This window comes from Serinus canaria, chromosome Z (assembly GCF_022539315.1).
Source record: "Serinus canaria isolate serCan28SL12 chromosome Z, serCan2020, whole genome shotgun sequence".
Classification (NCBI taxonomy): domain Eukaryota; kingdom Metazoa; phylum Chordata; class Aves; order Passeriformes; family Fringillidae; genus Serinus; species Serinus canaria.
Window position 1 is genome coordinate 4,286,309 of NC_066343.1, and position 26,672 is coordinate 4,312,980.

Here is a 26,672-nt window from a genome sequence, read left to right on the forward strand (position 1 = left end):
CAGCCTGTGTATTTCCTGCCTCTGTCGTGGCGGTATCTCTGTCCCCCCGCCCCCAGAGAAGCTCCCAAAAACCAGAGGAGTTCGCCCTCGTGCTGTCTCAAGCACCCAGCCATCAGTACTTCTTAGCAACTCAATGGGAAAAAATTCCACAAGTAACAAGGAAAGAAAAGGGAAAAAAACCCCAAACCCCAACAAAGTTTTCCTCTGGCTCACAGGCCTCCTTGGCTAATCATGCATGCGCCACTTGGGTCAGTATTTTTAGGCACATAAAGACCTCCTGCATTTTCTATGAGGAAGAAATGTACTTAATTCAAGCTCCTGGTTTATCTTTCTGGACTATAAATCTTTTTATTTTTTTTATAATCCCTCATCTAGTGTTTGTAGGTTTCTTATTTGTTTGACATATATCCCATTCTCTTCTGTTCTCTTTTCTTAACTATTTCTTTTCCATTTGCCTCTCAAAAAAGAAAGTCAAAGGATATTTTGATTAGTGGAAATCCTGAGTTTAGTGGTTTTCATTAATCTTGCAGTGCTGGATTGTGTAAACAGGTCTTACTTTCATTTGTTGTGCCTTTGGCATAGCTTTCTTCTCCTCAGAAGTGCTTCCCAGACGAGCTTGCTGGCAATCCAACTGGAGCAGGATGTGCCCAAAAGCTCACCATGCACCACATCTGCTACAGAAGGCAAAAAGGTCATTATTGTATTGATTTTTAGACAGTGAAATGCCTGAAACAGGTCCCCAGAATTATTTATTTGTACCAGTAAATGCTATAATTTTAAAATTAATTTAATTTTAAAATTTTTGTCTCAATCAGGAATTGTACTTTTAAATAAGAAAGTCGGCTGCCTGCTCTTAGACAGGGAAGACCTCCATACAGTTTTTAATATCACTCTAGGTCCTGAAATCAGTGTGGATTAGCATAGGTCTCCTTAATTAAGAACAGGAATCAGTGGAATACCTTTCCTGGAAGTAACAGATGTGAAGTGTAGCAAAGAGTGATCAAACCACATCCTAAGGGAGGCAGGTTTTGGAGATTTTATTTATTAAACTCTTGCAAATATTCACTCAGCCAGATGATAACTTCCACCTCAGAAAGTTTCAGAACTTCACTGACTAAGATGAATTTTTATGAAGATGGCAAGAGTTAAACCCTTGGGAGTAAAGAGCTCAATCCATAAAATTCTGACTTTTCCTAACTCTGAGGTTTCTCTATATCTGAAAGAAAAAAAGATTGGCCCTTTTATAATATTTATTCTAGGACAACTGAGGAATACAAAATCCCCAAACATTTGGCTAATGGGAGACGAGATAATAAATTTGGGGCTGTATTCACTTGTTTTTGTCAGAATTAAAGTGCCTTCTTACATACAGTCTCTGTGCAGGCCAAAACTGGAGAAAACGTCATTTGATGGTTTTCAACTATAAATTTCTCTCTCAAACAAAATTTATCTTCTGATAAATTTGTGAATTAGTTAAAAATTGTCATGTCTTTCCTACAGCTGTGAATACTGAAGCCATTTAAGAGAGATGCTTCAAACTAACCTGAAATGCAGTGGCAAAGAAAAGGTAATAAATCAAAGCTTTGTGGTTTTTAGATCCTTCATAATTCACCAGATTACGAGATTATGATACCTTCCAGATTTCTTCATCTGTTTTGGCATCAGGAATGATATTGTAAAATTGTTCACATCTGATCTAAATTAAACCAGTGCCATACAGATTTAAAGATGCACTCACCATGAACTATGAACTTTTAAAGAGTATTTAAAGTGCTTACCCATGTTTGGTATTTGCTTTTTTTCACATAATATTTTTCTACTTCTCACTTACATCCCAGCCTAAAGCAAGTATTCTTTAGCTAAATCTGGGACAAAATGGGGGCAATAATCTCATCTCTTTGAGAAGATAACAATAGCCTATTCACCAAAAAATAATTCCCCCTAAAGAGTACAAACACCAAGGTTGAAATTAATTCTTGTACCCCATGCCAACAAAGCTTCTTTATTTTTTTAGAAGGAAAGGAATTGTTGTCTTATTTTTATTGACACCTCTAACTTTATTAACCAAAATTTTAAATTTCTCTTTTATACTGCACTTCATTTCCCAACATTTTTTATACAGATTAGCATATGGGACGCTATAAGGAGCTTTCTACACTACCCTTCTGAAGTCACATATAAATAATCTGACCCATCTCTAATGTGCAAATGTGTAGTTGGCAACATCACTCTGCATAACTTCATCTCTCTTATTTTTCTTAATGCCAGTGTCATATGCACTATCTGAAAAATTATGAAACATGATTTAGGGTGTCCTCTTAGACTAGGCTGTATTTTCTCTTCCTTCTTTGGTTCATCAGTTAAATGAAATAAATCTATTTAGATTTATTGCTTCCTAGTGATTTTCACTTCCTACCCTTCCACCCCCCGAAACATAACTGAAAGATCCTTAAAATGAAACAAAAACCCAGGAAGTTTTTAATTCAGCTATTTAATTTCTAGTATGGGGGAGGGACATCAAGCTGGTGCAGAGCTACATTTATTAGTTATGCAATCCTAAGCAAGAACCTTCAGTTGCTGTTCCACCAGCTTGTGTGCCACCACAGTGCACCAGGGAACCAATATGGCTGGAAAACAACCATTTAAATATTTAAATCATCACTCCATTTTGTTTTCCTGAGAACGGAAGGGATTCAGAGTTTTCTGGCATTCAGAAGGATATTCTAGCCTATGAAGTTCTACTGTCTCTGCTGATTTTAATCCCTGCAGAGCAATTAAATTCCAAACAAGCCGTTCTTTCCCCCAGTCCCTTTTAGTAAGTAAGGGACAAAAAGTGCAAAATTTTACTGCAAAATTGCAGTAAAAATTTACTAAAATCACAAGCAACAGTTTTAATAACAAGAGTACAAGAAAAGAGAAGGTGATAGACCCACAAAATGGTAATCGCCACTGGGAATAAAGGAGAAAAAAAAAAGCTTCCCAAAGGTGGTGCTCACACACCAGGTATTTGGGAAACAAAGGTAATGTGGTGAGGAGATCTCCCGCAGCTTAACATTCCCCCTCTAGTCCCCAGCCCAAAAACAATGGAAAACAGGGACAAACAAACCCTGGAAGTTAGTTCATCCAAAAAGGGATCGTGCAGCCGCTGGCTGAGCTCAGCTCTCTGCAGTTGCTTGCGCTGCCACCTCCAAATCTCTGCAACACCATGTGATGTGCGTGTGTCTGTGTGTCCGTGTCCGCGTGTGTGTGTGTGTGTGTGTGTGAAACACCGCTGCCAGGGTGCTGACCTCGCTGGCTCAGACGTGCCTCAGAGCTGTCCCTTTTAGCACCCTCCTGCTCCAGAGGAGAGAGGGGACAGCGGGGAGATGGTGGACAGCAGAAGGAACCAAGTTCAGCGGGTTTTTAAAGCAATGGTCCACTCGGCTCCAGCAAGCCTGGTAAGAAGAATTTCTAGTTTCTGATGCCCAGGTTGTCCTGCTGAGCACAGTGAAGACGTTGGTGGTATGAAATGAACACCGTAGTCACGCCCACACAGCGCTAAAAACCTCCCTCCCCATCTCTGCGACCAGGCCACCACCACATTCAGTTTCCTCTGATAGAAAAAATACTGGATTTGTGTGCCATAAAGTGGATCTGGAACAACTAAGAGTGTCTAAAAATGTATGTGAGCAGTCATTGTATGTTAAATCTGCATTGGCCAGGTTTTCTGAGGCACCTGGCAAAGTGAGAAAGAGAACAATTTTTAAGTTTCCTTACTAGAAAAAAAAAAATTGTATTATTAATTATTCTTGTATGGGTTAAGAGCAGTTCATGCTTTTATATACCCAGCCCAGAACCTTGATTACAATGGATTAAGGTTCTGTAAATAAATAATCTTCACTGCTTTTACACCGCCTTGATTTAGATGTGATAAAGCCTTTGAGCTTTTATCCTTTGCAGTATAAGAATTCTTTGAACTTCCATTTCATTTACCAGCATAGCAAAGACTGAAACTGAAATTTTACTGAAAAAAAATCACATAAATATGATAAATGCTAATAGTCTGTATGGTGTTTTAACAAAAACATACCCCAAATAATTTTTTTAGATATTTTAATTCAGGCAGTTCAGATGCTAAAATTATCCTTTGCAGAAGATATATAAAAACTGCCAATTAAAAAAAAAAAACTAAATTTGTTTGAAATGCAACCTTGAGACCCATTGTCAGTCAGTTTTGGCTATTTTTTTTTTTTTAAAGAATGACCAGTCAGGTGATAAAGGAACAAGACTTTATGATTTTATTTCAAATAAAAATGGATGAATGAATGTATATTACACACACCATAAGTCACAAAAACTGTTGTGTTCCAGTCAGATTTTGCCATCATATCCACATGAATGTCAAGCCATTTAATCACTTTGACTTTTAGTGCTTTTACAAAGAGCAATTTTTTGCTCCCTAACAAGACTCATTTCTCATTTCTGTTTCGAGGGGTGAACTGTGGGAGAGTGCTTAATTGGAGAGTCCAAAACCAAAAAGGATGTGGGTGTACAGCTTGCAGGTCCTGGTTTTCAGACCCACTGCGTGTTAATTAATGCACAAGGAGCATGGCAGCCTCTCTTTGCAGCACAACTTTAGGAGGACATGGCCTGGTGAAAGGACAGGGAGACAGTAAAGATGTTTATTGTATAAAAATTTGAGACTGGCCACTGATAAATAGCAGCAAACCATGTTTGCTCTAAGGTCACAAAGTAGGTGAAACTGGAGATGGAACAAAACTAACTATGCCTCAAATACAAGGAGAAACATGAAGCAAACAATTAAGCAAAGATGCTTACAATTTACCCATTATTGGTTGCTGCATTTTATAATATAAAGTTAATGGTGTCAACTAATTAGGCAAACCAGCAAATATTTATCTCACTGAATCAAGAATGAAAGCTTTTATAATTTTTTTGGTAGTATTTTTTTTTTCTTTTAGAAGCACATAATATACGTTCCATTTTAATACAGAGCTCGCATACAAGAAAATAAATACCTCATATCTTTTTGAGAACTTCAATATTTTCATTGAAATGTTGGTTTGAAAATATCTTTGTGTTAGTGTTGTACTGCTAAACCCAGGAAAATGAAGATGATCTTCACTGAACAGTGTTTTCCACTGGGGACTCCACCGGCATTCAGTTGTCTCATTTAATTATCACTTTCCTGATTCAACCATTATTCATGAGCTTCCTTGTGTTCTTAAAAAGCTCTGAGCTGTGCTTGCCAATGTTATGGCACATTATGAAGCACAGTTATGCAGCAAGAGGGAGGGGGTGATAATGCATTGGTCTATACTGCTGGCATATTTTCTGTTTGATCTCCTCAGCTGCCAGTGGAATGCAGAGCTCTTTATTCAAAATCTACTGCTGCTTCTTAAGCATTGTGCTGGTAGTACAATCCTTTGCATTGCTTCAGTAAAATTGAGCAATACTGAAACTGTATGAATTGTTTGTATGGAGTTTATACTAGTTTCCATTTGACTGCATTTCTCTTTTGTAATAGTGGTAAAAGAAAAGCATGGAGAGAAAAGTTCCTAACAGATGCAGGGAAAATACTCCTGGGTAGGTTGGAGATGAATTTTAATTGCCATCAGTTCTACCCATATTGAAGCTGGAGTATATGTCATTTCAGATCTTTGTGCCTTCTCTGCCTAATATTAATGTTTACATTTTTGACAGAATTTACTAGTTTAGGATTTACTAATGCTGCCAATTTACTAGTTTAGGATATTTTGCTGAAAATCCACAGTCCAAGGTAGTTAGACTAAAGAAAAAGACTGAAAGTCTAAATTAAAAGCAGCTGTTCTTCCAATATGTCTCAAATCATGCTACAGCTTATTTAAAGGAGGGCAGAGCAACTGAAATGATGTAATTTCTGTTCTAAACCACTGAATTTACTTTCTAATAGCAATCTTGAGGAAATCAGTCTTTAATAAAGTTAATAGCCAGTTTTCTAGAGTGTTATCTGTCCTTGGCTTCACCCTAGGATATTATGTCAAATCCCATAACTTTTTAATAAAGACGAATTTTTAATTTTTTTTATTAATGCCCAATAATGAATTGGCGCATATGTAAATTTCAGAATACAGTTAAGGTGGAATATTTATTTACTGAGAGTATGGGAACACTCCTATCACTTCTTATTTTCAGATATGGAAAGCAAATGCTGGGAAAAAATCTCAGCATGTTTCTTAGCAGTCTTGCATCAAGTATGTATGAGAATAAAAGCTGATGCTAGGGTGAAAGGAAATACCTACCAACACTTTTTACACAGCCTGGCTGAAACATTTATTATTCCAAATTCCTCTCTGAAGAATGCAGAGCTTTATTTAAAGTTATGAGGCAGTTTGAAACAAGATGCAGTTCCAATAAATTCAGTACAGTTGCTTCTACTTCAGCCTCAAACAAATTTTAATTTTGTATCAAATTATACTCTAACTGAATATTTACTAAGTTCTGAATTCTTCTCTTAGTCATCTCTTCCCATAATTTCAGTAGGCACAGTAATATTACATGAGTGGGAAGTTGCTTGAATGAACATACTTTCATCTCCAAAGACATTGACACTGGTATGAGCCACAAATTAATAAAACAGGCCAGCATCTATTCAGAGCTGAATCCTTGTAACCAAGAGCAGAATTTGGTTTTGCAGGCTTGGCTGGGGCTGCACTTGCTATGAGTAGTCTGTGTATTGGATGAGCTGCTGCAACCAGGATGTGCCAATGGAGCCAGAGCTGGAGCTGCTGCACCACCTTTGTTCCTAGACTTCTGGACTCACAGACAAAGCCACTTGCACAAAACCTGTATTTTGCCCAGTGAGGGCTTCAGGACTAACTTCCATGCTATAGACCACTTCCAGCTCTATAACCTGTTCTATAGAGCAAGATACTCAGAAAGTCACACTAAGAAGGAAAGACAGCAATGGAAAGGGTAAGTTTTAAAGATAAAGCCCCAGTAAGTTCACATGGCATGAGTTGAATTTGGAGATACTATCTTAGATTTCTAATAAGATAAGGAAAAACTGTTGCTACTGCTGCTTTAGAAAAGGACAAAGTAAATTATTCACTGCTGACAAATTTCAGATTAGTCTTGCTTTGTCTAAAAATTATGCCTTAGTTCAAGCAAGTCCCTGTGGAAACTGTATGGATTTCATTATAAATGTAATGATCCATTTTCAGTATACTTCATAAATATGTTTTTCTGCAGATTTTTTCATCACATTTACTGAATGCTGATTCCCTTCTTTTTTCCTAATTTTTGAAGAGAAAAATGTTGACGCCTTTCACTTATTTGTGCTGTCAACTAGTCAAATATGGCTGACTCAGTGATTTTTTTTAATTAGCTTTCTTATTTTGATAAATAGCTTTTGTTAATGTTTGATGTGGCTTTAGGATTTGTATTATATTCAAAAGTTGATCTTTAGGATCAGATTTTCTTTGTTTTTATATAAAAAAAATTAACATAAAATTCAGCAAATCCAAAATTCCTTGGTATAACAGTTTTTGTTTTCAGTATTCATTCTTTTTTTTTTTTTTTTTTTTTTTTTAAATGCAGGATATGCAGTTCAATATAACCAGTATGTGGCATTGCTTAAATTCAGGTTTGATATGTAAAAGAAATCTTAGCAAGTACACCAAACCCCTACATCTCTGTTCTCTAACTTTCATTTGATCACACTTACAAGATAATACAAGGTATGAATGGTGCAGAACAATAGGAGAAAAATTATACAAGCAACAGTTTCATAAGCTGCAAGCACCAAGGAAAAGAGAGGTCTTATTTCCAGATTGCACACTATATTCTTTCTAGGCATTGTACTTTCTTTCATGTACCAGTTTATGTCTTTTACAGCTTTTCTTCCTAAGACACTACATTTTAATTATTAATTCTAAGTTTCACCAATTAATATTTGTTTCTCTGGGACCTTTATTTAAAATGCCATCAGAAGAAAATCTGGGATGACAACTGCATAAGTCCTCAAATCTAAGGTAACCAAATTTACACTTTTCTCCAATATTCTTAATTCACAGTTTTTCTCTGCCAAGTATCAATAAAAGTTTACTACACATATCACTTAACTGAGTGTTTAGCTTTGTCAGTGCTTGTATGGCTTGACCATATCACCTATAGTTTTCATTTCATCCTGTTACTTCCTTTCAGCATTCTTTTCCCTTTCCCTTTCCCTTTCCCTTTCCCTTTCCCTTTCCCTTTCCCTTTCCTTTCCCTTTCCCTTTCCCTTTCCCTTTCCCTTTCCCTTTCCCTTTCCCTTTCCCTTTCCCTTTTCCCTTTCCCTTTCCCTTTCCCCTTTCCTAAGTTTCCCTTCCCAGAACTTCCCTTTCCTATCATTCTGCCATTTCCTTTAATTCTGTCAAAGAACTACTGCCACATGCAGATGTTTCTCAATGACATCACAGACTCTGCAACCAGAGCATACTGACTCAAAATTTTCTTTTTATAGCATGTATAAAGAAAACTACGCTTCCTGAAATACACAATTTCACAGTATTTACTATGTATTTAGAAAACGGTGTTTTTCTGATCCTATAGAATGAGATAGCTGGTGGAAATGTTTAACCAAAACAATATACTTTACAGTGTAAAAGAATTGGGGAAGTGAAAAGGGGAGGAAAAGTGGTGTTAATATAATATAGCTACAGGCACAGAAAACTTGAAAATTCAGAAAATGCAGTTTTCACAATAAACATTTTTTTTAATGGTCCTCATTGCTAAAGAAGTGAATTTCAAGCTCAAGACCAGTCCATAGTCTTCATCTTCCACTTGTGTATGCTTACCATAAAATGTCCTACTGTGTAAAAGAACACATGCATCATTCCACAAGTTTAAGCAGTGTCTGGGGTCACCTAAAAATATAAGGAAAGAGTCATTGAATCAAATTAAAAATTCTACTTTAAACCACGGAAGGTCCCTTTGTTTCTGGTACCTGTGCCACTTAAGGAATACAACAGTTGGTTACCTTGGAGTTCCCTACTCCTCAGTGGTTTTACATCCAGCTCTGTTTTAGGTTGTAGCTCAACCACAGGATGTCATTCTTCTGGTAGAGCTGGAAGGAATTTCCTAGCTATAAAGACATTATTGTCTACTATTTTAACTGACACTTTTTGGCTCAAGTTTAGCATCAGCAAGAACCCATCAATAGCCATACACTGCACACAAACCAGTGTTCACTTTCAGAACACTGTCACAGGACTGTCCATGAGAAATAATTTTCTCTGCTATTTCCAGATAGGACTGGACTTTGACTGGTTTTGACCAGCTTATTCCTTCCTGGCCAGGCTGGAAGTCACAGAAAGATGTTGGACAGCTAGAGCTGAATATCACATTATCTGCTGCCAGCACTTAGGTACTCCTCTGGTGGTTTACACAAATTATGTAGGGAGCTGAAGGGAAATAAAACTGATCCTTGTGCAAGGTAAGTTTATAATTCAGGCATCAACTAACAGACATGAAGCAAGACAAAGGCATGAATGAATACCTCTAAAATGCTGCAGAAAAACCTAACAGATTACAAGGCCATTTAGTGGAGCAAGAGGGTAATGTCCATGGACAAAACAGTAATTATCAATGTTGACTTCTGATCTTACTCTGCAACAAAATAGCTGAAGACTGAAACTGAAATCTGGCCCTTGGCTTTCTCTGCACCTGTATATTTGGGAATGAAAGGTTTCATTCGGCATAGAAACTGTTCTAAATGTGACATACAATCTGGCTGGCCTGGGGGATGTGCACAGAGGAGTGATTTGATTTGTTTCTTTGGTGTTTGATTCTCTATATTTGGAAAAGTGGCTGCTTCTTTAAAAGTGTCTATTTCAATAGCATAGTTCATTAACACCAAGGAAGCAATGAAAATGGAGTTTTAATTTTGGAATTTTGGTGTGTATTTTTCTTTGGTTGTTGTTGGTTTTGCTGTGGATTTTTTTCATTTGTTTGTTTGCTTTTTTGTTTTGAATGAAAGAAAAAGAAACATAAACCTACTATAACTTTGAGATCTTGCAAGAAACAGCCTGACATGACTGTAATTTGTATGTTTCTACAGTTGTCATTTGAATATTGTTTTCATCTTTCTTTGAAATTTTCTGTAATTTTGAAGAGGTTTAGAAGTGTTCGACATCAGTTTCTTTTATTTCTTCTTAGTGGACTCTTTGGTTTTAGTATCTTCACAATCTAAATGAAACATTTAATATTACAGTCTAAAAATAGCTGTAATGTATAACAATTACATAACTGATGCTGACAACACACTACTAAAGTTTTCTAACATAACTCATTTTTCTCCTAAAGATAAAGCTTTTTAAAATTGTTTTGATATATACAAAGTCATACATGCATAGCACTTGTACAGTCTATTAAGCCTTTAGAAGTATAGGAATTATCATACTTTATCATGCAATGATCTAAGACAATACTTATTCTCCAAAAATTGCAAACACTCTACTTTTTATTTGCAAACAAATAAAAATTTCAACAGCTTATAGACTTCTTCAAGACCTGAAAGAAAAAGATTTAAGATCTTTTTTCAAATTTAACACTTATCAGCCTTCAAAAAATCACAACTTCTGTGGATTGCAAGCATTTTCAGTCTGGTCAGACTACTGTCATTGCACAGAGTAGAAAGAACTTGTGTAACATGTGCAAGTTCTTCTAAAACCCAAAAGATTTACAAGAAGAATTATGTAGCCTCCTACCCCCTCAGTGTTCCCTCTCCCTGGTCTCATCTCAGTAACCTGTGCAGTATCATGGGCAGAGTTACAAAAAACATGTTATACAAAACATGATGTAATGAAGTACCAAGAAAGGCACCAAGGTATCATACAGTGGTTTTAAGGATATTTCTTAATTCCATTTGTTTTTAGTTTCTGCCCTTGTGTCTGTTAGTACTTATCTTCCTCATTATTCTCTACTGTTATTCTTGTAAACAAATTATTTTAATATTTATAATAGATAGCAGTATGAGTCTCTATCCCACATTAGGTAATTGCTTCCTTTGTGTAGCTAAAATGGCTGCATTTATGAATTGGTAGACATTTGGAAAGATAACAGGAGAATAAACATTACATTAATTTCAATTGGTTGTGGTTAACAAGGCAATTATTTTTGTACTTTTCTGTTTCCTTGTGTAATTCTAAACTTTGCTTAAAATCCCTAATTTGTGAATATAGGAGTTTAAACCTATCCATTATTATTATCTTTTCTGTATTGAAAATTGTGTCCCTGCTGTTGTTACATGAACATTTTCCATATGTTTCTATATCCTTTCTGTTAATTTAACTTACTGTCATCCTTTCATACTGCTTAATCATATAATACCTCTTTGTACAGTCATTCCTTTCCCACCTGCCAAGAAAGTTAATGCATTCTGACACATCAGGTATCTCCCTGCAATGCAGTGGCAACCTACCACAGGCCTGGTGCACCCAGGATCTTCTTGTCACTGGCATTAACAGCAAACAGAGAGATATTTGCTGTTTTTTCATTGTGTCCTATTAGCAGCAGCAGTCTTGAAGTTGTTCATTTCATCTGAGAATCTTGCAATAACTGTAGGCATTTGGAGACATACTCTTCATTTGCACACATGTGCCACTACAAGTAGTGTTCCTTCAGAAATGCCTCATTTCTTTCATGTGAATGTTTTCTTTCTAGAGAGCTTACATCTCAAGACCAGCCACATTTTACACAAAAAAGTTCTGAGAAAGGGGCAAGTGGTATAATCAATTGGCACAAATTATTATAATAAACTATGCATTTATAGTTTTATAGTGTATTATATACCTTTAATTATATGTTTAATGTGTCTAACACAAATAGTCTTGTGCAGTGTAGTTCTAGCCTAGTTAAATGTTTTTTGTCAGGTGCCTCTGCTCTATTGGATACATTTTATATGGCAGGTATTATGCAAAACATTGCATAGCAGCCACCTCACAATAGCATGAAGTGCAGAACAGGCTGCTAAACATGCCCATGTAGCAGAATAAACTTCTTGCACAGAGTAAGCTTTCTGCTATCACAGCTTTACCGCTGCCAGTACCCAAAATACTTCATTTAAAACTGGCTTTAGTCTTTATGCCACACTGTGTCCTAGTGGGCTTCTATATTTTCCTGTTCCAGGGATTTAAACTGAAAATACCAGTGGAGAACATTTGCAGTTTGTCAGGTACAAGTGGCTGTCCTGGAGACCTAAGATTTAAAGGAATATTAGCTCCTTGGTCTTGTTTATTTTTGGCCAACATGTGCATTTGTCAGCCAGCTATGGCTGGAGGTACCAACATCTTTAATAGTTGGAACATCTTTAATAGTTGAATTATTTAACTATTTTCTACTTTCATGTTGTAGTGACACACAGTAAAAATAGCATGGGGTAATGTATGTGCCAAGAACTCAATTTATACCAGCATTTATTAGTTTCTAATATATCTTATAAGAACTCATCTTTGTGCATCTGTTCACAAGTATGAGTGGTTCAGAGTTTTTATTTCACTGTATCTAAAAGTTTTCTCTTGTTCTTAGTCATAGTCATATATTATCACAATAGGCATCGCAAAAATAATTTTGGAAATAAGACATAAAATGTTTATTAGCTAATCTATGTCTCTCATACAAATATTTATATATTCAATGTATCTTACCATAAATGTATAAAACAAAAGGAACATTCAAAACAATGCCACTTTCTGTAGCAGGTCAGCCAACACAAGAAGATTTTCTTAGTATCAGAATTGTAGCTAAATAACCCTTCTGACACAGATTCTAATTCAAAAAGAGCACATAACCACATGTTTAATCCTAAGCATTTACATTACTACTTTCTCAGATCAAGACTTGTTAAATTTGCCTGCCTTATATAAGGGATAGAGCTGGGGGCCATTTTTTTCCCTCTTGGGATTGGCCTATGAACTGGGTGGAAAAATTAACTGCATAAATTAAAATGGTGCTAATAGCTTTATAAGAGAAACAGCTCTTTTAAATGAAAGAGCAGCATCAACAGTAATTTCTCCTTTTGGAGATTATTTCTGTTATCTGAGGTAACTATCTTGTTTGCTTTCCATGGGCCTGTAAATCATGCCAAAAATAAGAGTAAACAATCTGTAAGCTCTTTTATTCTCTTCAAAAATATACTTTAAGATATACTTTAATATGTGTATTTTCAAAAACCTGATTCTATTCTCATCTGTTTCATAAACTAGGCCAACAATGGGCACTTTGAATATTCCTAGCCTGATTGTTTATATTTAAGCACATTTATTCCAATTATTTGAACATAAATGTACTTTGGGATATCAATTTTAAAGCTAACTATGCCAAAGGCAACTTTTTTTTTTTTTTTGCTATAAAAATAGGAAATAACTGATGCATACAATTTTCAAAGTATTTGGAGTATCTACAATGCTGATATGTACCAGTCATTCCCTACAGTGTTTATATTGATTTAGTATAGTTATTCTTTACAAGCATAGCAGGCAAAAAAAAAAAAGAAAAAGTGTATAGAAGTGAGGAATACTGTCATGGAGAAGGTGCACATTCTGTGATGGTAAAGGTTATCAAGAGGGAGGGAGGGAGGGAGGGAGGGAGGGAGGGAGGGAGGGAGGAAGGAAGGAAGGAAGGAAGGAGAGGAAGGAAGGAAGGAAGAGGAAGGAAGGAAGGAAGGAAGGAAGGAAGGAAGGAGAAGGAAGGAAGAAGGAAGGAGGAAGGAGGAAGGAAGGAAGGAGGAAGGAAGGAAGGAAGAGGAAGGAGGGTAGGAAGGAAGGAAGGAAGGAAGGAAGGAAGGAAGGAAGGAAGGAAGGAAGGGAAGGAAGGAAGGAAGACGGAAGGAAGGAAGGAAGCAAGGAAGGAAGGAAGGAAGGAAGGAAGGAAGGAAGGAAAGGAGGAAGGAAGGAAGGAAGGATAGAAGGAAGGAAGGAGGAAGGAAGGAGGAAGGAAGGAAGGAAGGAAGGAAGGAAGGAAGGAAGGAAGGACGGACGGAAGGAAGGAAGGAGGAAGGAAGGAAGGAAGGAAGGAAGGAAGGAAGGAAAAGAAAAGTTAGAAAAAACTGAAAAGGTGCTTTTAAAGACAAGTCCTTAAGCATCCTGGACTTCAGCCGTTGCTATGAGCTACAGTTAAAGCTATGGTCTGTAGCAGTGGACTTGATGTGCACGTGAGGTTAGTCTAAAGCAGTACACCAGATATGAATGCCCCAAAAGCGGAAAACAGGACAACATATTCAAATCTAAATATTTCTCAATTGAGTGAAAATTAGAAATAAATACATTTTTTTCAGTTCAAAACCACGGAATACAGCCATTCTAAAATTGCTTAGTCCAAATCAGCCTTTTACCACCAGCCTTGTTCTGCAGGTGCTACTAACTTATTGTGACATAATAATAAACAACTGAATGATCAAGAGAATGTTATGGATTACTCAGTCAATATGCTCCATTCTTCCTATAAAGTCCAAAATGTTAGGCCCTCAAAATTTTTCTCTTTCATTTTCTTGTTATCCATTATATCCAAGATTCCAGTTTCACTGATACTCTGTTTTGAAATGAATACACAGTATCTCTGTTTGACTTTATTTTACCTCTTTTAGAAGAGAATTACTAACATGCATATTTTTAATATGCTACTCATAGCAAATGATCAGTTTTTAAAAACTGTGTAACCAGCTCTGATATACTAAATACTATGATTTTCTAAGCAGATATTAGCTCAGAAATAATAGCGATCGATTTTGCATACAATGAAAAAGAATTTAGACTAAAGGTTTTGAACTTCTTTGATTTTATAATGTAAAACTGTAGTGCATTAGTAAGAATAGGAATACTGAGATTCCACCAGAAAATTAATTAATTTCCTGATGAATAAAATAACTGTGTGCTAGGCTTGCAACTTTCCAGTAAAATAATATTAAAAATTTGAAAAATCAGACTGTTTACATCAGGCCAAAAGAATAGTTCACTGGAGGGTCAGTATCCATTTAAAGGGAAAAATTTTTGCTTGTAGTACATGCTCACATTTAAACTTTAAACTATTTCATGAGAGCAACATACTTCTGAAGATACTCAGTTTCATTCCCAGGCTATAGTGCCTCAGAGGCTGCCAGGATTATTTGAAGCACTGATTAAAGGCAGGTCTTCTGCCTCATGCTTCTTTTCTACAGCACTTTATTTTGCTCACATATTCCTTCCAACTCTTATCTTTCTATCTCCTTCATTGAAGCCTGTTCTTGGTCTTGGATTGCCTCAAAACAACTTAGGAACCCTTGGACCTTCCACGGATGGAGAACGTGGATGCAAATCCTGGAAGGTCACTGCCTCTTGGCAGGCTTTTTGCTGCAGGAAGACAGCCTTTCACTGCTGCCTCCTCTCTCATCAATGTTCAAATATGCTGTAGTTTCTCTAGAGCAAACTTCAGGTTACTTGAGCATAGGTGCTACTGTCAAATTTAACACCTTCCTTGTCTAGGTTTTAGAATCCAAAGTATAATTGCAAAGTTTTGGTGTTCTAGATTTAATGCAGCAATTATATCCTTAACAGACAGCTTTTTCAGGTGCTGAACATTTTGTCAGGGGGGGTAAGGTGATGATGGAACCTAGTATCTCAGCTAGTATCCATTTCTGTTCCAAGATACGTTCAATTGGGACATTTTATAAAATGATCAGTAATTGACACTGTATGTAAAGCAGGGGAAGTCAAAATACAATTTCTGCCATTAAGGCAGGGAAGAAGATACAGAATGAAATAGATGTCATGAAGTATTTACAGGAGTTGAGCTTCTTTATTTGTGGCTAGGGATTGCTTTTCATTTCACAAGATATAGGAAAAAGTCAAGCATGGTTTTTCACTGAATTTTTTCAAGTTACTGGTTGTCCTTCATGCATAATACTTAGCTTCTAAAACTAAATTGGCATGAATAAAGATTTTTCAATTGCTAAATGTCATTACTTATTGTGTTAGGATTTTCTAGGGCTGCTTTTAAAATAAATTTAACAGTTTGGAAAAACATGCAGTTTTGAATTTAATAATATGTTGTAGAAACTGTTTAAAATTGCAAAATGGTTATAAGTCTTTATAGGAGACAAAGACAGTATAGTGCATGTGCATGTTTTCAGATTGCAGGCAGCACAATTAGTTGGAAGAATTTCAGAAAGTTAATCTAAAGTGAAGAGTGCATGAGAGAAGCTCATATTCCTGAGTCTGTCAATAACTTTGTGCAAAAGTCATGAAATGAAAAACTGGAAAATCTTTACTACTTACATGAAGTTAGGAATGTCTGGTAATGAAGCTGTAGACAAATGAAATGAAGAAAATTGTGACCAATGCTAGTCCTATTGAATCTAAGAAATAAATTTTGAGTAAGGGGTGCATCTGGCTTCCTTTCATACCAACAGAAATTAGCCATTGATACCCAGGGGAATGAAATGGGACCTGCCTGATACAGTTTGTTTTGACTGTTTATTCAGTACTTTTTAATGAAGCAACTAAATTAGGCATAATTTGCTACAGCTCTAATGAACATATTGCAAATTATTAAATGATAAAAGTACGTAGTATATTAGAATATTGTGATCCAAAGAGCCTTAGAAGATGCTAATAAAATTGAATATTCTGAAAAGCAATTCCTCACTGTCATTTTTCAGTGAAAATATAATAGCAATAATATAGCTCTTTAGCCATAAAATATTAGTTTATATTTTGAAGCAAAACAAATTATTAGTTGTATTTAAACTATATTTATCTGACACTTTCTAAACTTCTCTGAATTACTCACCTGAAATGAGAAACACCTGAAAAGGCTCTCTTTGAAACCTAGGGTAACTAACATCTTTGAAGAATAGTGGGCTAAATTGTACTACTCAGTTTATTTAACTATTGAAAATATGTGCTCAGTTTTTAAATACTCTCTAAATTTCTGTATGACTTTAGATCGTGTGGCTTTCTTGTGTGTTGTTTATCTGCTTCAACATATAACAGTTTCAAGCAGCCTTGTATTTTTAAATACAGAATTTGTAATTTGTCTGGCTCTCACTGAAGTTCACACATGTTTATAACATGTCTAATTCTTTTACCACCATTACTAGTAGTTAGTAGACAATATTTAATCATAAGTGTTTAAAAAAATGAAATTTAACAACTTGATCTAGCTAGTGAGGAAGTTATCTCAGACATCATTGTACATATACTATATTGGAACAAGAAAGATGAATAAACGAAAAGTCTACCAAATCTTATGAAAATGCCTAAATAAAAATTGCCACTTGATATGGTAGTGAGGAATGTAAATTAATTCCAAGGCCCAAATTATGTGGGTTTTGTAGGGAAAAGAAAAAGAAAAAGAAAAAGAAAAAGAGAAAAAGAAAAAAGCTTTTTATCAAAATCAAGCTAAGAATGAATGATGAGGGGTTTTTTCTCCATTGTCAAAAACACCACACAAATCCCATATAAAGATGACCAAGAACCCACTGTAATAGTGTAAGGTATTTTGAATGCACAGCACAGCAAGTAGATAGCTTGTTATTACCTAATAAAGTTTTGACTGGTGTTAAGATGCAGCTTGAAAACTAATCTAAAAATCATTTTGGCATAACCAAGAACAAGATATCTTGACAATATGAAAAGAGAGTGCATGATTCCTCTTGAAATCCACCTGTCTTTTGTTCCTGCTGCTAGGTGACTCTTCAGCAGGGAAAAAAAAAAAGTGTTCTGGTTCCAATACAACAAATAGATGGAATCTCTGCTGTCTCTCCTAGTTGCTTTTGTAAGAGCCATAAGCACTATCCACTAAATTCCATATTAAATACCAGGTAAATTATACCTATTTTGAGATGAGACTTCCTAAAATGCTTTGCAAAGTGATGCGTAAGAGTTGTTTTATTGCAATTACCTCAAAAACTTTTGAACAGGAGGAACAGATTGAAGAGATGGTTTGTGGGAAAATCCATAGAAGAGAATCCTGGAGGCAAGCCTAACTGCCACCAACCACATCTGCTAAAATCCCAATTAAAAAGAAAACATGCCACTGTAAATTCCATGTCTTGTGAAGTGAAAAGATGGAGAGCACGTAACAGTTACTGAAAGGTGTGCTGATATAAGTAGAATAAAAGCCAAGAAAGTTTCTGGATGAGGTCCTACATGAGTATTAACAACTTTGCATGCAGTATAAAAATTGCATAAATACAATAGTCAGGAATACAAATACCATCTAGTATCTTAAGAATTAAATTTTTTCCTTTTTTTTTTTCTTAACTGACCCTATCTTCATTACAGTGAATGCAGTTAAAATTCACCATGGTCAAGTAAATCTAGACATTTGCAATACTGGCAGAGTTGATTCTTTCATATCTTTATCAGTTGCAATTCAAACAGGTGCTTGAAACAGGCTAACCACAAAAACTAGTTTCCTCTATACCCTGTAACCTTGCTCCCCAAAAATAAAGCTTTGCCAGTTTGTACTAACAGTGGGCACTTCACTCTGTATCTTTCCTACAATAAATCGTAAGACAGCACAAGACATCATACCTATGATGTATTGTAAAACAGACTTAATGAACCTACCCTGATAATTCATGTAGTAACAAATAAATCTATTTTGGTATGTCCAAACTTAATTAAGATGGACAAACTATGTATCCCGTTTTGATTTATAATGTCGATATAGTTACTTTATATGGATACATTTTAGTTAAATCAGTGGGATTTTTTTTTATTTTCATTTTAGGCTTGGAGCTAGGAACTGTAAACCGTCATAATAGGGACTTGTATTTAAGATGTCTTACTGAGCTCCGATTGTGTTCCATGATCTATCATACAGGAAAAAAAAAACCAAACAAAACAGTAATTGAAAAGATCCCGTAGTCTTTTTTGCTTGTTTGGGTGGTTTTTGTTGCCTTTTTTGTTTCTTTTGTTTGGTGGGGGTTGTTTGTTTGGGGTTTTGTTTTTTTGGGGACGAACATCGGTTTGTCTATCAGTTAATCAGGGGGAGAGTTGTGAGTCGTGAAAATCTGGTGGCCGCAGAAACACCGGTTTCTGCAGAACCTTCTGCTAGTCTTACACCAGAAAACAAATTGCTTTCGACCTCCGGATTCACTCTTTAATGAGAAAATGACTCACCACCAAACTTTCCCATTCCCGTCGGAAAATGAAGTTTTCCGATGACGGTCACACCGTGGTGACCGAGTGCCTTCGCCTTTCTCCCCGGAGACACCGCCTCCTCACTAACAACGCCACACCGGGTGATTCTCTGCGCCCGCTGCCTTTCTCCACAAGCTCCAGAGCTCTTCACGCCGGTCCCATCCTTGTACCACCACGCCCAGCCTCGCCTGCCGAACAGGACCCGCCGGCGCTCCCAGGGCAAGCACAAGTTGCGCCGCGGAGCCCGCGGAGCCCGCGCGGCCGGGCCGGGCCGGGCCGGGCCGGGCGGCGGTGGCGGTGGCACCCGGGGCCACCCGCGGCGGCGGAGCCGGGCGGGCCGCGGCGATTGGCGGCGGCGCTGACAGCGGGCGGGGCGGCGGTGGCGGCACCGCCCACCTCCCGCTATAAGCCTCTTTGCCGCTTTCTCACTGGGTCTCATTTTCGCTCCGTGCGTTGCTGTGGCTGCGCAGTGGAAATCCGCACCGGGGAGCTGCTGAGGGGCGCCGTTGTCATGTGAAAGCGCACATGCTCTGCCATCCACGCGGCACCCCCCTCTCTTCTGCCTCCGCGTGTTTTTCTTGTTTTTTTCTAACGTAACTCCTTTCCTCCTCCTCCCCTGCTCAGCCCCTCGCCGCCGCTCGGCCGCCCAGGCGCCCCCCGCAGAGGCTCCGCCGCGGGCAGTCGCGGGGCGGCCGCCCCGGAGCAGCGCGCCCGGCGGCGGGGAGCCCGCGGAGCCGCGCCCCGCGGAGCCGCCCCGGAGGTATGGTTTTCCCGGCGGAGCAGAGCTGCGGCCGCCGTCACCTTCGCGGGTGTTGAGCCGGGATTTGTGCGGTGCGGTTCCTGGGCTCCTAGCTTCATGACTGCGCGGAGCGAGGAACCAACACCATGCGAGGTAAGCGGGCCGGGAGGCGGCTCTCTTTTGGGAAAGCTGCTGGTGAACGGGATGGAGAAGAGGTTTCGTGCTAGGGGAGAGGGTCCGGGGGAGAAAGTTGATGGATCTTGCCCGCCCGCCGGCGTGGCAACTGACGGTGTGATTCCTGCACCCGCGGGGCCGCGACCCAGACCGAGGAGCCTTCTGTGGCAGATGGTGGGCGACACCGCTCGCGTACCTGTCCCGGGGAGCCCAGCGTCGCCCTGGCCCGTGGCGACAGGCAGAAGGGAGGCTCAGGTGGATGGCAGTGTCTGTGCCTGTCGTCTCCACCTACAGCTGCCCGCGGGGCCCGGCGGGTGTCCCGTACGGTAGAACCCGCTGCCGCTTAGTCGCGGGTGGCTGCCAGCACGGAGAGGGGCTCCACTTTTCTCCCCAAAAGTTATCTCGACTTTGTTCCCCATCCGGCACGTCGCCTGGAGGCTCCCATTCCCCATGGGTTGCTAACTGGGCGGCAAGGGTTGCGCTGCCCTAGAACACCCTCCCGGTGCCCACAGGTCGCTTCGGGTCCCCGAGTCTGTCCTGCCGGCGCAGCCCGATCGCGGAGGGCGGGAGAGATTCCTCCGGGGCTTGCAGCCGCACTGGGTGAGGGTCCCGCCGGAGAACAGAATATCGTCGCCGCCGGGACACCCTCAGGCATGGAGAGCTGCTTGTCCCGTGGGGCTGGAGAGAGGCTGAGTGCTGGCACTACCGGGTGTGTAGGGCTGCGGAGGACATGAGAATGCGTGGTTTCTGTGACTCCCAGGACCAGACTCCCCTGGGCTCCATCCCAAGGCCGGGCGAACACCGGCGGGGGGTAAGAGCAGCCCCTGCCAGCCTCGGGCGTCCGCGAGGTTTACGCAGCTCCTCCGCCCCCCATCTTCCACCTTGCCCTTTATCACCCAGTTTGGCAGGGCGGTTGCTTGCCTCACCCATGGCTTGGTAAAACGGACAAAAAGTAGTCTCTGCCAGGGTATTGGAACGGAGGAGAAGGGCTTATAGGGAGTGGGATGTGCTCGGGGTTGACAGCGGCACTGCATGCAGGTTTCTTGATCTTCCGTTTAAGGATGGGACACAGACGCACGTACTATAAAGAACTTCTAGCTAGAATTTCAGCTTGTCTGATGTCATCTCCTGTAACAGCATGTGTTTACAGCGCTAACAAATCACACGTGTGTAATTGGCTTTAAAAGAATTGTAGCTATGATATTTGCACAGATCGGCTTAAAAAGACCTTCTTTTCCCCAAGCGTTCTTTGTTAGGGTGTTGGTTGTGGGGCATCTAACAATAACTTGCTAAACAGTGTTTGTTTTTCTTACGAGCAACAGGAAACAAGGGAAAGCACTCAGTTCTGTAAAGTTGCAGCTTTGCAGCTTGGGTTGGAGGTTTTATGTTTGTTTGAGCATGGGGTTTTGTGGGTTTTGGTATTGTTTGTGGTTTTTGTTTGGGTTTTCTCCTTCTTTGTTTTTCTGCGCTCCAGAGCGCCTCCAATTTGAGTAAAGCCGGTCATTATCTCAGGGGCTGTTTTTATAAACGTGTCCATCCAGTGACCCCTGATCAGGAGCCCCAGCTCCCCTTTCTTTGGGCAGCTCATCTTCACAAGCCGTGGCTCCTGCACCTCTCCTCCCCTGCCCTGGGGTGGTCTGTGCAAGGGAGAGGTGTAATGTCCTCCCTCTCCTCAGACACGTTCCTTCTACACAAGGCCCAGGGTGGTCTAGCTGTGCTAGGCAGGGAGAGGGAGGCAGATCTTGCTGCACATCTGGTTACATGTCCTGTGGGATCTGCCCCAGCTCCTTAGCCATATCTGCCACCCCTTTAGCTGTGCTGTCAGCCACTGTGAAGAGGTGCCGCTCTACCTCTAGAATGTAAATTAGTATTTGCATTATATTTATGCTTACTCAATAGGGAATTTACAGGTGGGGAAAAAAGGGCTGGGCTGGATGGAGGAGAAAAACAAACAGGTAACTTTCATTCTTATTTGAAACTCATGTGCAAGAGATCAGTAAAGCGAAGTTTTACAACAGGTGTGTGTCAAGGCAAGCGCAGTGCTTCATACCACCTCAATTATAAAGGAGCATTACAAGTTAATTGAGCATCTGTCTCTGTGGCTTTCCAAATAATGGAAATAAATGTGAGTCACAGTTCAGAGATTGTGAGCTCCCATGGACTGGTGCTTTTAGAGAGCTGCGAGCCTTCTTGTAAGGGTGCACTTGTTTTCAACTGTATTTGCAGTTGGTTTGAAAGAGGAAGTGCTCAGTCTTGAACATGTGAGTTGTTCCCCCAAACTTTCCCAGCTGAGCTGTGATCCTTCCAAGCTGTGGTTGGCACAGTTAGCACAACATACCTGGGATGTGGGGTGTACAGGGGCTGCTGTGGTTCATTACTGCTCCACATTGGAGATGGAGGCCAAAAAGTGCCTGAAAATACCTAGCCTGGATATTTCTGCGGAATCCCAAGCATTGGACAGTCAAGTAGACTGTCAGTTGTCCCATCCCGTGGAAGCCAAGCTAACATTTTCAGTCTTGTTACCATCATTGGTCATGTTCTATCCAAAATAATTTTCTGCACTTCAAACCTTGATTTCAATCCCATTAAGCATATGTTGCCATACTGAATTACAGCAGAGCAATATACAGGGCACTGAGCATTTGTTTATATGGTAGGTCGAGATATTTCCCTCTGAATGGAAAATGGAATTTTTTTGGGGTTGATGACTTTACCAGTATTTTCTAGAGGCAAACATAGGTGTAAAAGAAATTTACAGTGAGTGTTCATCACAGTCTTCCTTCCATCTGTCCCACTCCTGGCAATATCCTGTGAGGGAGTTAAGAACATAGAATATGTACTTCAGTATATTTTTTAGAAAAAGAGAACGGAAAAAGCGCTAAAATGATTGTGCTATTTAACTGAAAAAGAAGACTTACATTTTTCCTTGTAGTTTATTTCTTACTAAAATGATTTGTAAAGTTTAAAGCTATTAAAAGTTAGTCAGTTCTGCGTATAATGCAGCTGTTACACAAACGTGGAAGGTTGACTGTGGTAAAAAAAGTGTCAAAATATCTTCTTTTATTCTGGGAACATGCTAATCATACACATACAAAAGTCAATTTTGTAATTGTATCTATCTGAGTTGTGAAAGTGACATTAGTACCCAAGTACTTCACTTATTACAAAAGTAATATTTAAACTTTTAGTTGAAACTCTTAGTAAAAGCTTTTTTGTTATATTCTAAAGAAAAGGACCACCACAACTCCCTGAAGCCAAGTTATTTAAGTGAGTTTTCTGTGTAGTTTTTTCTTGCTGGTGTCAGGATGAGCAATAACTCATGTTGCATGATATTATGTAGGTACTATATTAGCATGACTGAAATATTTGTAAGAAATTAGAAAAGTGCTCAGACAAATTCTATATGCAGTATTTCTAAGCGAGCTTATTAAGTAACACATACAAAGAGACTGGCTCTCTTAGTTCTCCTTAATTGAGTAGATGAGTGCAGGGAATATTTCTAGACTCATTAACCCCAAAGGAAATTTATTTTGTGATTTATTCCAGGAAAAGTAAATATGTCTCTATTTGTAGTATGTAATATTAATATTCTAAAATACATTGATTGCATTGAGTATTTAAAGAAAGTACTTAGGACCTCACCCCATCATTGTAAAACCAATTTGTCCTCCTAGTGTAGTGTACTTAGCAACTCCTTAATTGAATAATGTTATTTGATTCATTGGGACTCCTTGATATGTGGTAAAGCACAAGTTTCTGGTGTTAGGTGTTCGCAGGTAAAATTTTATAAATGTCAGTAAATGATTTGAAAATTGTGAGTCAGTAATAAACTGTGTCACACAATAAAAAATACAGCTGTCTATAGTCAACAAACAGTGGCACCCCTCTAGAATGAACAAAAGTAAAAGGGAAGGCAAAAGTGCCCATTTGTACCTCAGCACTGGGTCGTACTTACATTCCATACTGTATCTTCCATTTATCTTTAATTGTTATATGCTACAGTGTTGGGCATCAAAGGAGAGTATATAATGAAAGTTCATCAATAGATAACAATATGATTTAATAGCATATATAGCATATAAATATTTTATAAGAATTTTGCATAATATAATATAATTTTTTAAGTTACATTTGTTTTTCATAGATGGAAATCTGGTGACAGTTAATTTAAAAACTGAAAAAATACCCTGTGCACTGGCTGAGAATAATTTGTCTTTTGTGGTATGGAAAATATCTGACTTCCACTGTTGGTCTTTTACAAATCCAGTGGCAAGCAGTAAGTTGGTATGATTTTTTTAATTTGACAGTGCAGTAGTAGAGGTCATTTGAATTGTGTACTATGGTTAAAAACTATTTTTGGCATTTGAGGAGTGAATCTATCAGGAAAAAAATGTTCTGAGTAGACAAGTATTCTGGAAGTCATAATTCCTGTTTAAAATGTACTTGTGATAATTTGGTGAAAGTCTTTAGGATGCTATGGAAGTTATGGTTGTATATAATAGTGACATTTGCCTCCTCAAAAACATGTGGGTAAGGTATACCTTCAACAGTACTGAGTTTTATTAAACAATTTCAGGACACAGGGTCTGCTGTAGTGTGCACTCTGGTTACCTGATACAGGAAAACAATTCAAAGGGGTGAAAGATTCCCAAGTTATCCAAGAAATTTCAACCTCACAAGCAGTGCAGTGAGTTCCCAGAAATTAAGGTCTGCACTGCAAAATTGAAGAATGTGCCTTGTAGCTGAAGATGCACACAGGAGTAAATATTGGTTGAACTAATCATCTGGTGAATAGAAATGAGCTTTATCAGTACAGCAGTATAATGGATGTTTTGCAGTCCATACCCTGCCCTGTCAACCCATGACCCTGTCAATTTTGCTTTTAATGAAGAAAATCACAGGTGTTACATTTATGGTAAATTGTGCTAAATATATTAGTTGTTCCAGTTTCAAAAATGAAATAATTGAAAAAGATAAGAAAGTCTGAGCATTGCTACACGATCATGAGATAACAGTAGTGTGTTAGTGGTCGTACATTTTTTTGCAGTTCTAAGTTGCTATCTTAGATCACTGGCTGTTGAGCTTAGTAATAAACCTGTTATATCAACTTAAATCAAAGTGTAAATTTTAAAAAACTGATACATTTGAATTTAAAATCAGTTTCTTTAAACAGTAATTTTAACAGCTTTGTACATTTAGCACAGTTGGGGCTTTCCATAATGACTTTCATAGACTAGCTATGGATGTCAAAATGTTGTTCTTTGTGCTCTGTGTTTAAAAAAAGTTCAATGTTGTTTTTTTCTTCTGATTCTGTATGCAGTCTGGCAAAATCTGCAATGCAGCTTGGAGAATAAAACATCACACAGTGTCACTGGGGGTGGCAGACAGAAGGTGCCTCTTGGATTGTGCCATTTCCCTGTTTGTTTCTGATATTGGTTTCATGAGCATATTAAAAACTCTAATTTATGCACAGGGTTGAGAGTACAGTACAGCTGTGATGGCCTGGTCCTTGTTTGACTGAACAATGCTTACTCACTTGAGTGGTCCTATTAATGAGACTTTTGGCCCTCTGCATTTTTTCAGTCTTGGAACTATTTTTTATGAAGCAGAAATGTTTGTGCTTAACTTTGCCAGACACATTCTACTGGAAGTTTATGCAAACAGAATAACAGCTGTTTCTGCCTCTGCTACAAGTATATACACTAATTTAGCTTGACATAAACATTGTTATTTTGCTGTTAATTGTGAATTATTTTGATGAATTGCCAATTAAAATGCATGTATGCAATTTTAATGGAGGATCTACACTTTTACTGCTGCACAAAAATGCAATAATTTTTAAAATGTAAATTTATGTTTATCTGGATCATGGCCATTTAAAACCACATACTTATTAAAGAGTAAGCGTCAAGTAATTATGTTTGCTTGACAGACAAACTCATTTATGAAGAGTTGTCGTGGGTCTTGTATGTGTGAGTAGTTCAGTTAGGTTTTATGGGACTATTCACAGTAATAAGGCAAGCTGAATTTAAGTCTGCTTGTTCTGTGTCCCTTGGAAACCCAATGATTTGAGATTGTAAGCAGCATGAATGATTATAGAGGCCACAGGGAATCAATATCATAAAAAGCATGCCAAATTAGAAAAAGTCTTCTTGCTCTGAAATTTCGGTAAAATCACCTTCCAGTTGTCACTGTCTGCTGTTCTTCGGTGTTTGAATGCAGCTGTTTGCTATATATGCTGGAAAGAAGTGTTTGTAAATATGATACATGTTTTCTCTGTTCAGGCTAGCACATAAAAAGCATTCAAAAACATTGTTATTCTGCCAATTACCAATAAACTACTTTGTTTAATTGTTACGCTTATGCTCATCGCTGTGTTGTTGCTAGTAAATAGTGTCCAAGCAAAGATTGGAAAGATCTTTGAGAAAAGATTAGGAAAATACATATATTTGTATTGTATTTATGCATGAATATGCTACATAGGGTAATAAATATTGTGCTAAAGTATGACTAAAGAGCAATAAAATTTTAAGGGCAATTTCAATGATTATTACAAAGTCAGTGTATAAAATTATCTACTTACAGATGCTCCTCAGTGATTTCACATTTAACTCATT

General features: G+C 38.4%; 2 protein-coding genes across 2 annotated transcripts in view; one reads left to right on the forward strand and one right to left on the reverse strand.

The window, feature by feature from the left end:
• Positions 1-294: 294 nt before the first annotated feature.
• LOC127061032 (uncharacterized) lies at positions 295-19,581 on the reverse strand. Its single transcript, XM_050986917.1, has 3 exons — positions 19,122-19,581; positions 8,817-8,885; positions 295-674 (listed from the first exon to the last, which is right to left on the reverse strand). Exons 1-3 carry the CDS (start codon positions 19,579-19,581, stop codon positions 559-561), a joined length of 645 nt encoding a protein of 214 aa, XP_050842874.1. The 3' UTR covers positions 295-558.
• Positions 19,582-19,910: 329 nt separating this feature from the next.
• The window catches only part of RORB (RAR related orphan receptor B), a 131,052-nt gene continuing 124,290 nt past the window's right edge, over positions 19,911-26,672 (forward strand). The window contains exon 1 of the mRNA XM_050986891.1: positions 19,911-20,034. Coding sequence (XP_050842848.1) covers positions 20,028-20,034 — 7 coding nt within the window. The 5' untranslated portion in view covers positions 19,911-20,027. The remainder of the gene's footprint in view (positions 20,035-26,672) is intronic.